The 14,815-nt window shown below is 43.3% G+C and overlaps 1 protein-coding gene across 4 annotated transcripts in view; it reads right to left on the reverse strand.

Annotated features, from left to right (window-relative positions):
• Positions 1-319: 319 nt before the first annotated feature.
• LOC128770085 (ephrin type-B receptor 1-B) overlaps positions 320-14,815 on the reverse strand; it is a 199,485-nt gene continuing 184,989 nt past the window's right edge. For all 4 annotated transcript variants that reach the window (XM_053884337.1, XM_053884336.1, XM_053884339.1 and 1 more), the window contains exons 13-17: positions 10,297-10,446; positions 8,356-8,549; positions 7,109-7,264; positions 3,676-5,045; positions 320-720 (exon numbers count right to left, since the gene is read on the reverse strand). In XM_053884337.1, coding sequence (XP_053740312.1) covers positions 4,937-5,045; positions 7,109-7,264; positions 8,356-8,549; positions 10,297-10,446 — 609 coding nt within the window. In that variant the 3' untranslated portion in view covers positions 320-720; positions 3,676-4,936. The remainder of the gene's footprint in view (positions 721-3,675; positions 5,046-7,108; positions 7,265-8,355; positions 8,550-10,296; positions 10,447-14,815) is intronic.

Raw genomic sequence — 14,815 nt, forward strand, 5'->3', positions numbered from 1 at the left:
CCCTGAACCAAAAAGCTGCTGCGCAGGACTTGAATTGCTATTCCAACTTGGAGTGACACAAGATACAGGCAAGTAACCCTCTGCACTTCGAATATGTTCATCAACTGAAGAAACTGGGAGGAAATAACTCCTCGTGCCTTCCGCTTTAACCTTTTGTGGCTTGAAAATGACTTGCCCTGTTGCCCCTCCAGTTACATGAATATCATGTACGGCCCAGACACTCGGGTTATGATCACTTCTTTGGCATCAGAACAAGAAATGAAACCTTGTTGAGCCTACAATTGGCGACACTAGCAGAACTAGCATTGTTTTTCCAAGGCGTTTATTGAGTGCATTTTAGTACAATAGTTCTCAGAAAGTTACAGTTTACAAACTCTGGACAAGTACATGTCACAATTTACAAGTGGTAGCTATACAGGAACAAGGGGAGACAAAATAAAGCAAAGAAACTATTCACATTCTTAAATAATGTACCGGTGCCTTGTCTTAGTACGCGCAGATTTCCTCACATTCTTTCTCTCTCTCGCACACACACACAAAGAAACTATGACAATGTGCACGACCGTGGACGGCTCCTCCTCTGTTGCATGGCACTGATAGAATTCCAAAACGGGGGCCTTGGTCACTCCATTTTTGTTTGGTAAGAGGCTCCATTTGAGTCTTCATGCAACTTTGTTTGTGGGGTTTTTGTGGATCACACCAGGGAATCTATTGAGGAGTCTGAAACGGAGGAGACATCACAGGGAAGTAAGTTGTGATGGGGCACATTAGGCATCAGTACACAATGTTTGAGGTTTGAAATGATGGACGACTCAGTCGGATAAGTTCTGTGACTCAAAAATACCGAGAGTGGGACTTGTTTACAGCTGAGATAGCAGCGTGTACAGAAGCCACACTGTGACCTGCCTCTTCATTTGGAGTGTCGCTGCATTCAGATATTTAGACATGTTTATTCTGCGATCGAGACTGTTGCATAATAAATGTGTTCCTCCGTCTCCGTCGCAGGCTCCTGGACTGAAAAGCAAACACACAAACCCGGGCTGAATAGAAGACTAATGCGTTCAAATGGGATCAGAGGATTCACTGATAGGCAGTGATGACGGATTTAAAAGGGTGTGTGATTATGTCTAGAATATTTAATGACTCGCTAAACTGCTGAAGCCATTCGATTTTTGAAGCGAGGTGTTTTTCATGATTCAGATTAATAGGACGATGAAAATATTTCTACACTTCATTCATAAACATGTCAATGAAAATACTGAAACAGGAATGTTGGTGTATTCAGTGCACATTATAGTTATTATTTACATATAATATATGTCAGTTTAAATTTTTTTTTTTAAATAACTTAATTTAAAAATAAATGCTAAATTATGAGTGAATTGCATTTGAGTGGAAAATAGTATTATAGCTACAAGACAAGGTTTATTACGATTAAAGGCAGAATTATTGCTATAAAAACTTGTTTTTTCACTTTGAATATGACCCCCCTCCAAAAAAAAAAAAAAAAAAAAAAAAAAAAAAAAAAAAATTCAGAAGTACAACAGTCAAAATGGAAAAAATGCTATTAAGCAAAAGGGGAAAGGTAAAAAAAAAACTGAAGTCATTATGTTAGATTAAAAAATAAATAAATAAATAAAGACTAAAGGCTTAGCACACGTTAAGTCAGCCCACCTCTGTCAAACCACAAATTTCCTCCCACATAGTGACTGTGTTTTTCCTGTATTTATTTCAATAAATGCAATTGAACACCATTTTCAGCATGTGAACTCTCATTGATCGCAATGAGGCCAATCGGACAGCAGGTGGCGTGAGGGAAGCCTTCATGTATTTCGTGGCTCCAGATGGTAATTCAGAGCCACCAAAATGTACTGCAATCATCTAACAGTAATAAATTGAACATCATTCAGTAAACTCAATTTTTGTTCTGTTATTTCACGTCAAAATTCTTTTTTTCATCACCTAGTGTCCACGCTCGGTATGAGAGAAAGATAAAAGCCTTTAAGCTGTGTTCTGCACCTGCTATATTTTCTCCCCCACCACCAATTTGCTGATCCGTTGCCCTTGAGACAGACGCCCTGCTGGCTCCTGCCCCCCTGTCCAGAGCCATTTCAGCACCCAGCTAACAATTTCTACGGCCCGCTCGGGTTCGACAAAGTCCAGTGCAGCTCAGGACAGCTGAGTTTGAGCTCTGATAAATAAGCTGGAGGTTTGCCAGGGCCAGAGATCACAGGACGGTTAGAGGAGAGGACTCATACTGTAGGAGCTTCACATAGAAAGCAGGGAGCTGGAACAAGCAGCCAACAACCAGAGATGCAGTACATGTCTCTTATGACTGCGGGTCAGATGACCACACTGACCTGACTATCGAAGTCAGTCCCACAAACTTCATCTAATAATAAACCTTACAGAAGGGTGAAATCCTGAGGTGGACTTAAGGGTGCAGAACGCAGGACATATTTTGAAGTCACTTAGACAAAAAGACTGAGGTAAATTCATAAATATTGACATATATTTGAGGTCCTATCCTCAAGAGTTTTGGACAGCATTCTGATGGACAATATACCCAGACAACTTAAATAAATTTTAGCAACCAATCTCCATCCACAAAGACGTGTAAGTAAAAGTTCATTAAAAATGTTTGAGAGCTGAAAATAGCTGTGATCAGTCGACTTGACACATAAATGTACTCCAAACGCTCCAACCCCTTGATACATCACCATTGTTTACACACTCTGAACGTGTCCATGAGGACGGATAAGAAATATCTGAAGAGAGAGAGCCAGCGTTACTCAATAAAACATCTGAATAAAGCAATGTTCCTCACCTTTTTTTTTATATTGAAGCTCAACTTTATGGATATATTTTGTGACTAGGAATTGAGGTGAACTATTTTGAAGTCGAAGTGTTGACAGAGAAAAGTATTTTACTTTTACAAACTGAACACCAAGCTGACACTCGAAATAGGAATTGGGACCAAAGCCCTTTGCTAGCGCTGCCCCTCATTGGCTGCATGTGGCGCCTTAAAGAGCACTCAGTATACAGTTCTATCCAGGAAACCTCAAACTCACAACTGTCATGGTACTTCACTGGCACCTTCAAACCCGCAAAACTGAGCCAAAGGAAAGGGAAAAAAGAGCCTTAAAAAGGCATTCACCTCCTCTTTCAGGGAAATCACAAGCGATAAAAACGACTGACTCTTATGAATGAAAGGGTAATGGAGAGATTTGTAGACGTGTGTGACTCTCAGTGGCACCACAACACTTGTGCTCAACCTGCCAGGCCATATGGCAGCGGCTCGTGCTGCCAGTGCAGAGATTAATGCGGCACCTAAACCCAAGTCATCTGTGAAAGTCTCCGCTCTCTGCGAGAAGCGAGTCAGTGCGGGATGCTTAAGTCGGTCTGTTCATCGCAATGACATCAGCCGTCTGCTGGCACACCTCAGCCCAGATGTTCGCTCTCGCTCCGCCGAGATCTGATACTGATTCCCTCTGATTTCCTCCAAACTCCTCGATTAGCTGCTTCCAAGTCGCGACGGCAAGTGTTTGCGGTGGCCAAGGTATTTGAGGCACCCGTGAGAAGCATGCAGCCATTATTGCCAAAGAGGAAATCTAGCATATAAAGAGCAGTTTGGCAACTCGGAGCGCTCCCCTTGTGTGATCAAAAGACACTTACTGTGAATGGGAGCGTGCCATGGCGCCGCGTCTCCTCCCCCTCTGGGTGGCGCCGAGCTCTTCCAACACAAACATCAGAAAGAAAGGAAAGGAAACGGAACACAGATCTGCACAAGTGCTCACCAGCTAGACACATGTCGTGTACACTCACATATAACAAGATCTCTATCATGTGGTACTCTGTGGTTGGTTTGGCCCCTACAACATGTCCAGTGGGGCAAAAAGTTTAGGACAACACCTTCGAACATGATCAGCGTCTGGCATCTTAGGGATGCCACACAATGAGAAGACATGGAGGCGTGGTGAGCAGCTACAGCTCATGAAACGGGCCGAGTACTTTAAACTTTACAAGCAAGTTGTTGTCCTAAGCTTTAAAAGTCCAACTTGTGACGCTCTGCAAGTAAAGCTCTATCCAGAACTCGGTTACAAGTCACCCCTCATCTACCTATCCACAAGTCTTTGCAAAAAAATGCAAGCAGAGTTCTGTACATACATCATCATACATGTCACCTTCAATATGAAGGTTTATTATGAAATATAGAGTTATATTTAGCAAGAGATAAAGATATTTATATCTGGGCCGGGTGACAAGTGGCGGCACCCGGGACCACACAGGTAGTGTTTAGGTTCATGTCCAAGTGGGCTGCTTCTTGCTAGCGTGATCAACCTAACAAACGGATGGTTAAGAGACAAAAATAGAACTAAGCTCTGTATTTCCATTTACAATGTTGGCGTGAGATATGGTGCTCCGCTGTACATCCCTGTATTCTTGTCCCGACGAAAACTCCTACTGGGTGGCCAGGTCAAGGCATCTTCATTGCACACACTGACGACATTTATGAGTAAAATCACACACGTTGTTGTTTCTAGATGCCTCACACCTCTTGTTAAGAATTCTAACACTGTGTCCAGATAATATAGAAGTATAATACTACTCATGTCACCACACTGTCTGTGAGATATTCCAGTGTTGTTGCGTGTGATAGTTCCGGCTCACAATGCCACGCTGTTGCCACAGCAACACGACTGTCTTTGCTTTTCACGGAACAGTTTTAAGTCTTGACCCTGAACTCCTGATGTGGATGGGAGCTTTTAAATATGCAGTGGTGTAGACCCTGGTCTCCTGTTGTCGTGGTAGAAGATTAGATTAAGACAATAGTCTCCACTCTGGCGCGTTCCGACGGATCGGGGGTCATTCGGAGGCTGCCTGGGTTTTGGCTCCGACGAATGCTGCCCGTTCCCTGGGACGCCGCCTCTTGTAGTCATGCTAAGGTGGTCGGCGACTGGCTCATCTGCACCCTCATGGACTGGATGTTGCTGAGGATCTTCTTTTGGTGGCCTGCCAGTGTTACCCCTATTCTCAACAGGTCCCTGAAGAAAATACAAAGAAATAGATTAGGAGATCGGAATTCAAGAAAGCTCAATACAAATATAATACAAATAACAATAATGATGCTGTCCCGATTTTGCCTCTTCCGCGCCTTGAAGGACACCTGATGGTCTTATCTTCTGGGTCTGACATGGGGTACGAGGGAGTTTATCCCGATAATTTGTTACAGATGTGGTCCGACCATAGAGATTTATAATCCCTGTTTTCCAAAGAGCATCCGTTGAACAAAGGTCCTTGACACCAACATACATTGTAGGTGTCTATTTTTCGGTCAACTTTAAAACTCTAAAACTATTAGTTTAAGTCAACGAGCCAAATTTCTATAAGGCGCCACTTTTTCTAATATATGGATTTTTACAGGTTTGAGCGCATCATGCTGCCAAAATATTAAACCTCTCACATCAAACCGATAAAATCACAGGCATGTGATGTCGGAACTTCAGGCACGCGGGCGAAAACAGCGCATTTTGAGTGCTTTCATGTGAATAAAAGATGTGAGGAGCTCATGATTCATGTTCCGAACATTGCCCAGTTTGTTTCATGAGTCAGTCTTGATGCTGGACCCCATTTTCAAAACTAGTTCAGAAGTGATCCTCATGCATTTTTAAGCACCACTGACCTTTCTACGGCGCACACAGCACCACTGCACCCGCGGCCTATAGACCACAGCGGCTTGTGTATGAACAAGATCTATTTTCCTTCTTAAATTTAGTGGGTGCGGCTAATATTCCTCTCTCTACTCCACTCTGTAGTCTGGAAACAATGGTATATATATTTTAAGATCCCACTGCCCACAAAAAAATTACTGGGTGGGCCGGATCACTTTGACAACAGACTCTATTTCCTCCTATGAGCTGGTTGGTCACCAGACAGTAGATGTCAACGCCTCCATGGAGGTCAGTGGCATCAGCTCTGACATTTTTGAGAGAAGAGTTGAAGCAGACCGTGAGTGATTTTGGACCAACATACCGGATTTCCTGCAGGAAATGAGTTAGTCCAAGTGGTGACCACAGGTGGGAGGGGATGTCAAAACAGTGTAGTGCACATACCAGTCCTCTAAGTGGCGTGGTATCTCTCTCTTATCTCGTTTTTTTTTTTTTGTTTTTTTTTCAGGGACGGGAGATATAATAAAGATGGCCATCTTAACTATGAAGTGCCTCGGGCGACTGTGACATATGTATAGATAGTAATGTCTCCTTTGATGTGGGAATGCAGCCTCACCCAGGACGACCAACTCTCACACAACTGGCAAGAGACTGAGGCCACACCTCCCATTCCTCCAGTTCCATTTCCAGTAAATGGCACTCGACAGTGCCACACGACAAAGGAAGCGGCCCACTGTCTTATTTTCATAGTGAGAGCGGACTGGTCCAATCCTATAGAAGTTGGACCGGCACAGCCCAAGCTATAGATCGCAACTTAATATGGAATTTAAAGAGTACATAAACATCCATGTTAGGAAACTCATTATCACGATAAGGTGTAAGTACACAATATTTTCCATTTCCTCTAAATAAAGTTAAAATAAGTATTGCATTTTTGCTGCTAAAACACTGATACGTGTATATATAGCACCGTGAAGTGATTTATCATAAGGAATAAGTGAGAACACCTGCGATGAAAGAAAGGTGTTAAGTACTGATATGGTTGTTTCGTATATTTACTCAGTACTGACAGACATAGTTTAAGTGCCACAGCGCTACCTAGTGACTTGAGAAGCATAAAGAAGCAACAAAAGTGGCAGCTGGAAGAGATGAAATGAAGTTCATAGATTACGAATATAAATGTTGCTAATAGGAAGCTAGCTCGCTAAAGTTGAGCTGACAATGGACACATGAAATATTCATGAAAAAAACAAAATGTATTTTTCCAAATCGCATCGTTGTTCCACACTTTTGCAGCCTTCAAATGCTCATAATTTGTATTCCCGACTAATGGAGGGCGACCACGCTAAAAATACCCGCACTTGACTTTAAAGCATTTAGAGTTGGCCGGTTAAGAGCCATATGGAGCTCTTCATATGCACATCAGCGCGCGAACTCACTCTGAGGTCATCTGAGCTACCAGCTGCAGAGAGGTGAAGCCTGAGTTGAGGAAGTTGTCTCTGTATTGGCTCATCTTGATGGCGGCGAGCCAGTCCTCCACTGAGCTGAAAGTGTTGAAGTCAGGTATGGATCGGTCCAACAGCGGCTGGGAAGGCCTGGAGGAAGAAAAGAGGGAAGGAGGACGAGGAAGTGGAGGGGGGAGTCTCTCATTGTCTATTCAGCAAACAGCCAAATAAAAAAAAAAAAAAAAAAACAGTCAAAAGACGGAAAGCAGCCAATGAAGGAAAGACCTTGAGGAAGTAACTTTCACTGCCAAAACACCAAACATGCCGGCATCTTCAAAACACACTCCAAAAGACTTCAGTGAATGACCTGAGGTAAAATGAGGCCGGCTACACTTAGATTTGGAAATAGAAGTGGAAGTGAAGTCCACATATTGCTATATAAAAATGTCTGGCACAGCTTGATAGAGTCAGGAGGAATTGTCAGGAACAGAGTGTTGAGAGTGAAGAAAATGTGCAGGAGCTAGCTCAGCTTCCAGATTCTTATATTTTATCAAGAAATCTGCAGGACTTCGTGTGACATAACAATACTTCCTCTCTTGTGCACAGCTTAATCTAAAGCAGGTTTGTTTTCAGACAGAGAGAACGCATCGGTAGACATTTTTTTTAGCTCTAAAGTTTAGCTTGTTTTGAAAAGATGGCTGCACAAGTTTTTCCCCAGAATGATCTGTGAAGTTTGGCATCACTGTGGCTTTAATTTTTAGCAGCCTTGGCTACAGATGGCCGCACTGCTGAGGATCAACCGCCACACAAGCGGTATGGAGTGGACAGAGCTGAGTCCAGCACAGAGAGGGTCGGATGTTGTTGGCCGGATTTGAACGCGTTGGATACCACAAAATATTTCCTGTTGAGCTTTGAAACAAGACTTATCTAAAGGGAGAGTGGAAATAGTATGTATATGAATATGTAATATTAGATATGAAATTTCTATAATAATAATAATAATGTACAAAATAAACCCACTGAATATAATAAGTAAGTAACTTTGCGAACTTAAGATATTTTTGTTGTCATCATATTTTATACCGTTTTCTTTTATTTTACGATTAAATAGCCTTTGCAATCTATCAACCAAAGGTTTTAGCCCAAAGAACATCAATATTTTCACATTTTTTATTCACTCTTTTAGTAAATAAATACAGCACTTCAGTGACACATTTAACAGGCACTTTTTTTCTACTCACACGGCAGGAATGTTGGCTACGGTTTTCAGACTGGTCGGGTTGCGGATCATCTTGTCCAGGGTGCCGACGATGTCGGTGAATCGGGGTCGTACGTTGCGGTCCTTCTGCCAGCAGTCCAGCATCAGCTGGTGCAGGGCGCTGGGACAGTCCATGGGCGGCGGCAGACGGTAGTCCTGCTCAATGGCGTTGATCACCTGCAGAGGGGCACCAGCGGATGTCAAAAGAGGATAGGATCATCAGCTTGTTTCTGAGACAGCATTGTTTTGCAAGAGAGCAAAGGGATATGAATTCAAAGTCAAGTGCCAATATGATCTGATAGAGGGCAAAAGAGGCCTGAGCTCATGTACAAGGTGCCATAATTCAAGTGCACCTTCTAACCAATGTTGCCAAACTGATACACTGAATTAAAACCCATGAGTTTTACTAACTGGCATCTCCCATCATGCCTTGTGACTCAGCCCAAACACAGCAGAGCACATGACACTGGAGGAGCAGCTTCATCTTGCATCTTGAACCAAGCTCAGACGCCTCCTGAACACCACATTTAAATGCTCATATCTGACTCGGACTCCATTTTTAAAAGCACAATGCGATACCATCAGCAGAAGCGTCTTCAGCTTCAGCTCATATGTGGGAGATCAGATCTTGTTTCGATGATATTATTATTATAAATTAGGATCTGCAGCGCAGGCCAGCGAGTCGACCGCAGAGTCGACTGCAACTCAGCACAATCCTGACAAATGGTGCATATGGTGAAGTGGTTGTGTGTGTTTCCGATGATGTGTGCGAGGAGCGAGCAGCCGGACATGCTGGGTGGCGCCAGGCGTCCTCTCAGCGCTCGTCCCACCAGGCAGTGTTTGCTGCTGGCCCACTGCGGCAACATCTGCTCACTTGGAACTCCTTGTGGAGCAGTGTCCACGGAGGCCTGATGGTTGGCTGCGGCTCTCACCGAGGGAGCGGACAGCCAGCGCCCTCATAGGACGGGACCATGTCCAATGTTTGTGAGCGACTGTGCCGCTGCCTGCGTGTTGCGCCCGTGTCTGTGAGTGGACCTTGTCCAAACGGACACGGGGAACAAAGCAGCTATCAGGAATCATTCAGTGCAGTGAGTGAGGAAGGAAAGAGGACGAACTGTCCCAGGAAGAAGTCTCCATTCAAAGTCAGCGCCAAGGACATCTGTAATGGTAGCAGGGTGACGGAGGATGTGGGATAAATGATCACTTCCTTGACTGTCTATCTTTGACGGAGAAGCCACTTCGGGCACATCTGCTTTGGAGCGGAAAATAAACCAAGAAAAACCCCCTCTTTTTTCATCTTTTGCTTTGAGCTAATGATAAAATCCTCGTGGTGTCTTGGTTTTGGATCATTGGACTTAACCACCAATGCTCACAGTTAGAAACCATTTATCGTTCACTTGCAAAAATCCCTGAAAAGTGAATTTTGCAAAACACAGCAAACTGGATGAATGGTATTGTCACAAGATATGTACATTAGAGATGGGTAGATGTTGAGGTATCATGAAACAGTATCGCAGGTTTTTCAGAGGCCACTAGATGGCGCTCTTGGTTTAGAAATGATGTTAGGTTTCACTGAACGAGTTGTTCTAGTCCAAACATTTTACAGCAGACAGTGCCATCTGGTGGCCTCAGAGAATCATGACACTGCTTCGCAAAAACTCATCTACCCTTCAATACTGTGTCATGAAACCTCATTGAGCCATCACTAGTGTTAATGCCTACAGTAAATATTGTTCCTTCATTTGAGGTTGAAGGGTTAAGTCATTTTAGTTGGATCAACTGCGACTTGACGTGACGTCAGCAGTTGGACAGTTCTTTGCCATGAGCAAATGCAAATCTTGAATCATGGATATTGTTTGTTTCATTCGCTGGCGGATGTTTGAGAGCATTTCTCGATTCACTTCAATCCGACTGCCAAACTTACGTCCTGGTTCGACATGTCCCAGTAGGGCCTCTCTCCGAACGACATGACCTCCCACATCACGATGCCGTAGCTCCACACGTCGCTGGCGGAGGTGAATTTTCTGTAGGCGATGGCCTCGGGTGCCGTCCACCTGACGGGGATTTTACCGCCCTGAGGAGAGAGAAAGACATTAGCATTAACCATCCCCATTTCACAGGCCAATGTATCCTCCAGCTCCAGCTGACATGCTACATGCTTCCCCACCTCACACCGGCGTCTCACCCAGGTGTGAGTGGAGACGCTGGGCCCCAGATCCAGCCTGTGGTTCTGAATGTGTCGGCTTGTAATTGGGCTGCCTGAGCCTCCGGCATGTCTGGCACGCCGTGGATTCAAATTGACAGCTGCTTGTTTTACATTCTGGATGTATACACACAGTTGATTCTCGGGGACGGAGACTGGAGCGGCTGCGTACAAACACGACGACCCACAGCTGGTTTAATTTTGCCAGTTAGCTCCACCTGACAATCTGCAGATAAGCTGCGACTGGCAATAAATGGAGACTCATCCCACCCAGTGACAGTGACTGACACTTTGACAGCAAGAGAGTGGAAGAGCGACGCACCAAACGGGCGATATGATCCAGACGATTCTATTGCTTACCTCGCCAGGTTGGAAAAAAAATGTAAAAAACTAAGCTAAGATGATAATGAGTGGGAAACACTGAGAATGAAAATTCATGTAAATTGACAAGAATTATGACTAAGTTCAATGTAAATATAGCATTTTGAAACATTGTAGCTGAGATAATAAACTTTAGAAATATAGATCTCATAACTTCATCGAGCATATCGAGAATAGCAAAGAAAAAGCAAAATTTTTGGCACAAAAAGAGAGAAATGAGAGTCAGAAATGCAACAATTTTATATAAAATAATAACAAAATATATAATAATAATATAAGTATTACTGGAGCAGAAGTCGCCTCAGTTGAGATAAATACAGGGATTTCAGTGATTTAAAGGAAAATGAAAACATATAAAACATGATTAGAGATTTCATTCAATTGATATTTTTATTTGATAAACAATCTATGAAAAATGGATGTCATTCCAGGCAATATGCGCACAATAGAGCTGAATCAGCACATTGCTAAAACGTAGAATGTTTTTTGCAATGATGACAAATCCCCTCATTTTGCTAACCATGAGTGAAGTAAAATTAAAAAATGTAATTTGTTTCATAATACATTTAAAATTAATTGTTAACCATTTGCTTCAAACAAAAAACCAAAACAGCAAAACCTATCAAGGAACCTGGAGCACTTGGAACACAATGAGTTGTCTTTCAACATGGGGCTAAATTAGCATGTGCCCAGTAGTTAGCGCTTTGCAAATAGCAATTTAGCACGGTCAAGTAAGTATCAGAATACTAAACATAAACATCTTTATTTGGCTTGAAGTGAAGTGAAGTGAGATGGAAGTGTGTTTGCAACAGTGACAAACATCATACTGAAGATGGTCCATTGACTGAGATTAATTTTATTACGTCAGCTGATCAGGGTGAGTCAGTACTGTACACTGAATTATCCAGTGAAACAACTAGCAATTCAGGGGCATCTTTCAATCTCTGGATTGAAGCGGTCAAATCTCCAACACGACACTCATCCCTTAGCGCTACTTTGGAACTGCACATGCTCTTTAGCAAACGCTGCAGCAAATTAGCATCTTTGCGAACTTAAAAGCAGCTTTTAACTAACTTTAGTTCAGCTAACTACATTTTGAAGACATTTCAAGCGTCTCGGGCTTCGAACAAATTGGAGTTTGAACCAAAATTTCTATATTTTTGGGATCTTTGGATTTCGAACGAAAATCCAGAACTCAAACAGAAAAAACATAACGTGCGCGGACCGATCAGCTGACCCACGACGCGCTTTGTTATTGTGTATAACGCAGCCTCTGTATGCAGACGTGTCCCATTAGCTACATTTACTGACTGTTTTTTCTTCATATTGAGGTGTAAAACCTTTCCTGTCTCCACACTGGACCGTGGTAGAGTGTCACAGGGGAGGTGCTCGCTCTCCACACCTCCGAGGCTGGAGCGCTCACTCCAGGGTTTGATGTCCTGTTGTGGGCTGGAGCTGGGACAGGGATGAGGCGAGTCTGGGACAGAGCGTTACTTGGTTTATGACTTTGTCACAGCCAAACTGCACAGAAGCGCACATTCAGAGCTGGACACGCACCGGGCACCTCTTCACTTCTGGAGAGACCTCACTCACTCAGCAACCCCTCCCACATGCAGCGGCCACACACATAGAGGAACAGCGCACCTGCAGCAGACACTCTACATTCACTCCTACAAAAGACTATTTTAAGGCTTGGAACGCATTAGTTCTTTTTCCATTCATTGTAATGGGAAATATTGATTTAGATTTCGAACAAATCGCTTCTCACACGGCCGTCTGGAACGGACTGTGGTCGAGAACTGAGGTACCACTTTATTTTGAAAGAAGCACTCGCAAATTCAGATTTATATAATGAGGAAAAAGTCTACTTGAAGTGAGTATGATAAACATTGGACGGCATGATGAAGCCCATCCTACTGTCTTTTACTTAAGGCAACCGCACTGAAACCCCACTTGCAAACTGTCGCAGGACACGACAAGAAATATGAATAATCAGAAGTTAAATATGACGCACGAGCGGAATCTAAATTGAGACTCTTTTTCATATTTGGTGTCTGAGGGCAATCCCTGCTGAGGAAGCAGAACAAATATTGTCTCAACAATTTCTAATCCTCGTGGACGCGTCTACAAAAGATGACAAATGAAGAAATGACTGTAGAATAATAAGGAAATAATTGAAGCTCGCAGCCAAGCGCACTCACGCTGTCGTGTTTTTATCGCAAGCCCTCGTTCCTCATTCACGCCCGTGCGGTCTCACGCCCCAGGACCCGGCGGGGACAGTGTCGGAGAGATGGCCTGAGCCAAGAAGCATGATTCACAGGAAGCGGCTAATGCACCAGGGACGGGACAAACTTTAGTAATAACATTTGCGGGGCAGAGCCTGGAATGCAAACCTTGAGTAATTACTGCTGTGGGCCGGCGATAGCTCGGCCGAAAAATTCCTCTTTAATAGCATGAAGTGTTGAACAGCTCATGCGAACAAGGATGGAGGCAAAACATGAAAAGCACGGAGGCTTTTTTTCCCCGCAGTAGAAAGAGCGTTAATACCAGTGGGAACGTGTTTGGGGTGGAGGGAAAGAGATGATGGGAATGAGAACGGACCTAGTGTCAACAGAAATGCCGGAGTGTCGGGTGAAGCCCGGCAGCACAGGAAAAACTCTTTGGATATGGGATATTGTGATGGCGGTGAAAAAATGAACAAGCCGTTTTCTCTTTGCCTTGAAGTGAAACATCGGCAGAAAAAAATCTTTTTTTTTTTTTTTGCAGACGCATAGAATCTGATTTCATTTCACATTTTTCACTTTCATGAGCCTCAATGATTAAGTTAGCCTCAGATTTTCTCGCTGAAAACCGTATAAAAATGGCTTTGAAGTGCATCTTCGGGCCCATTTACATGGGATTACATGTGGTCACTTTCTGCGTCGCAAATCCTCCTCCATCTGTCTCCAGATGCCACACCGATTTTAGTGTTCAGATCTTATTTTAATGGAAGTAAAATGGCTCTTGTGACTTTGCATTTTTGAATTAAAACACATGCATGTCTGACTAACCATAAGAATAATATATATATATATATATATATATATATATATATATAAAATCTGATTTTTTTTTTTATTAATCCCAAGGGAAATTGTGTTCGTAAAATGCTCTGTACACAACAAATCACAATAAATTCAAAAAGAAAAACGATACTAAAGAGCTTAGAAACAATATAATTCCTTTTCTATGCCCAGATAATTTCCTCTCTTACTCTGAGGTCTGAGCACGGAACAGAGAACAGTGACGTCACCTTGTCCGAACATTACTATTTTGACAGTTTTTATTTGACTTATTTTGATGAATGGATTATGACAGCACATTTGCGTGTCATTTGGCGAGCACTGTTGAGAAAAGCACATCGCAATCGCATTGAAAAAAGTGCCAAATAAAAGCCATTCCTTCCTTAAAAAATGTCGAGGAATGTACAGTAGTCACCGCAGGCTTATACCAGAGTGGATATTACTGAGGCATTATTCTGCCCACTGAATCATGTTACCACGTCTGCTGCGTTTCCTGAGGCCGGGGGCAGCACGTCATATAAAAGAAAGACTGTGGATGGGATTAGGGTTAAACCCTGAGGTGGTGCTCCGGAAGGGTTCACTGTTGAAATTCAAGAAGCACCTGAGGATTAGTCGCGAGGAGAGCTAACCACAACTACTGTTTCTGAACGGGAGAGGAAGCATTTGACTCCATTTAAATGCCCACGCGTCAGCACAGAAGGCTGACTTCAGCTACAGTCTACTTGACAGCAGTTGACATGAGGAGTTGTGCTACAGCCTTCCCACGTCCACAAGTCCTCCAGTAGCATCTTCCTTCG

Source organism: Synchiropus splendidus, chromosome 13 (genome assembly GCF_027744825.2).
Source record: "Synchiropus splendidus isolate RoL2022-P1 chromosome 13, RoL_Sspl_1.0, whole genome shotgun sequence".
Lineage (NCBI taxonomy): Eukaryota > Metazoa > Chordata > Actinopteri > Syngnathiformes > Callionymidae > Synchiropus > Synchiropus splendidus.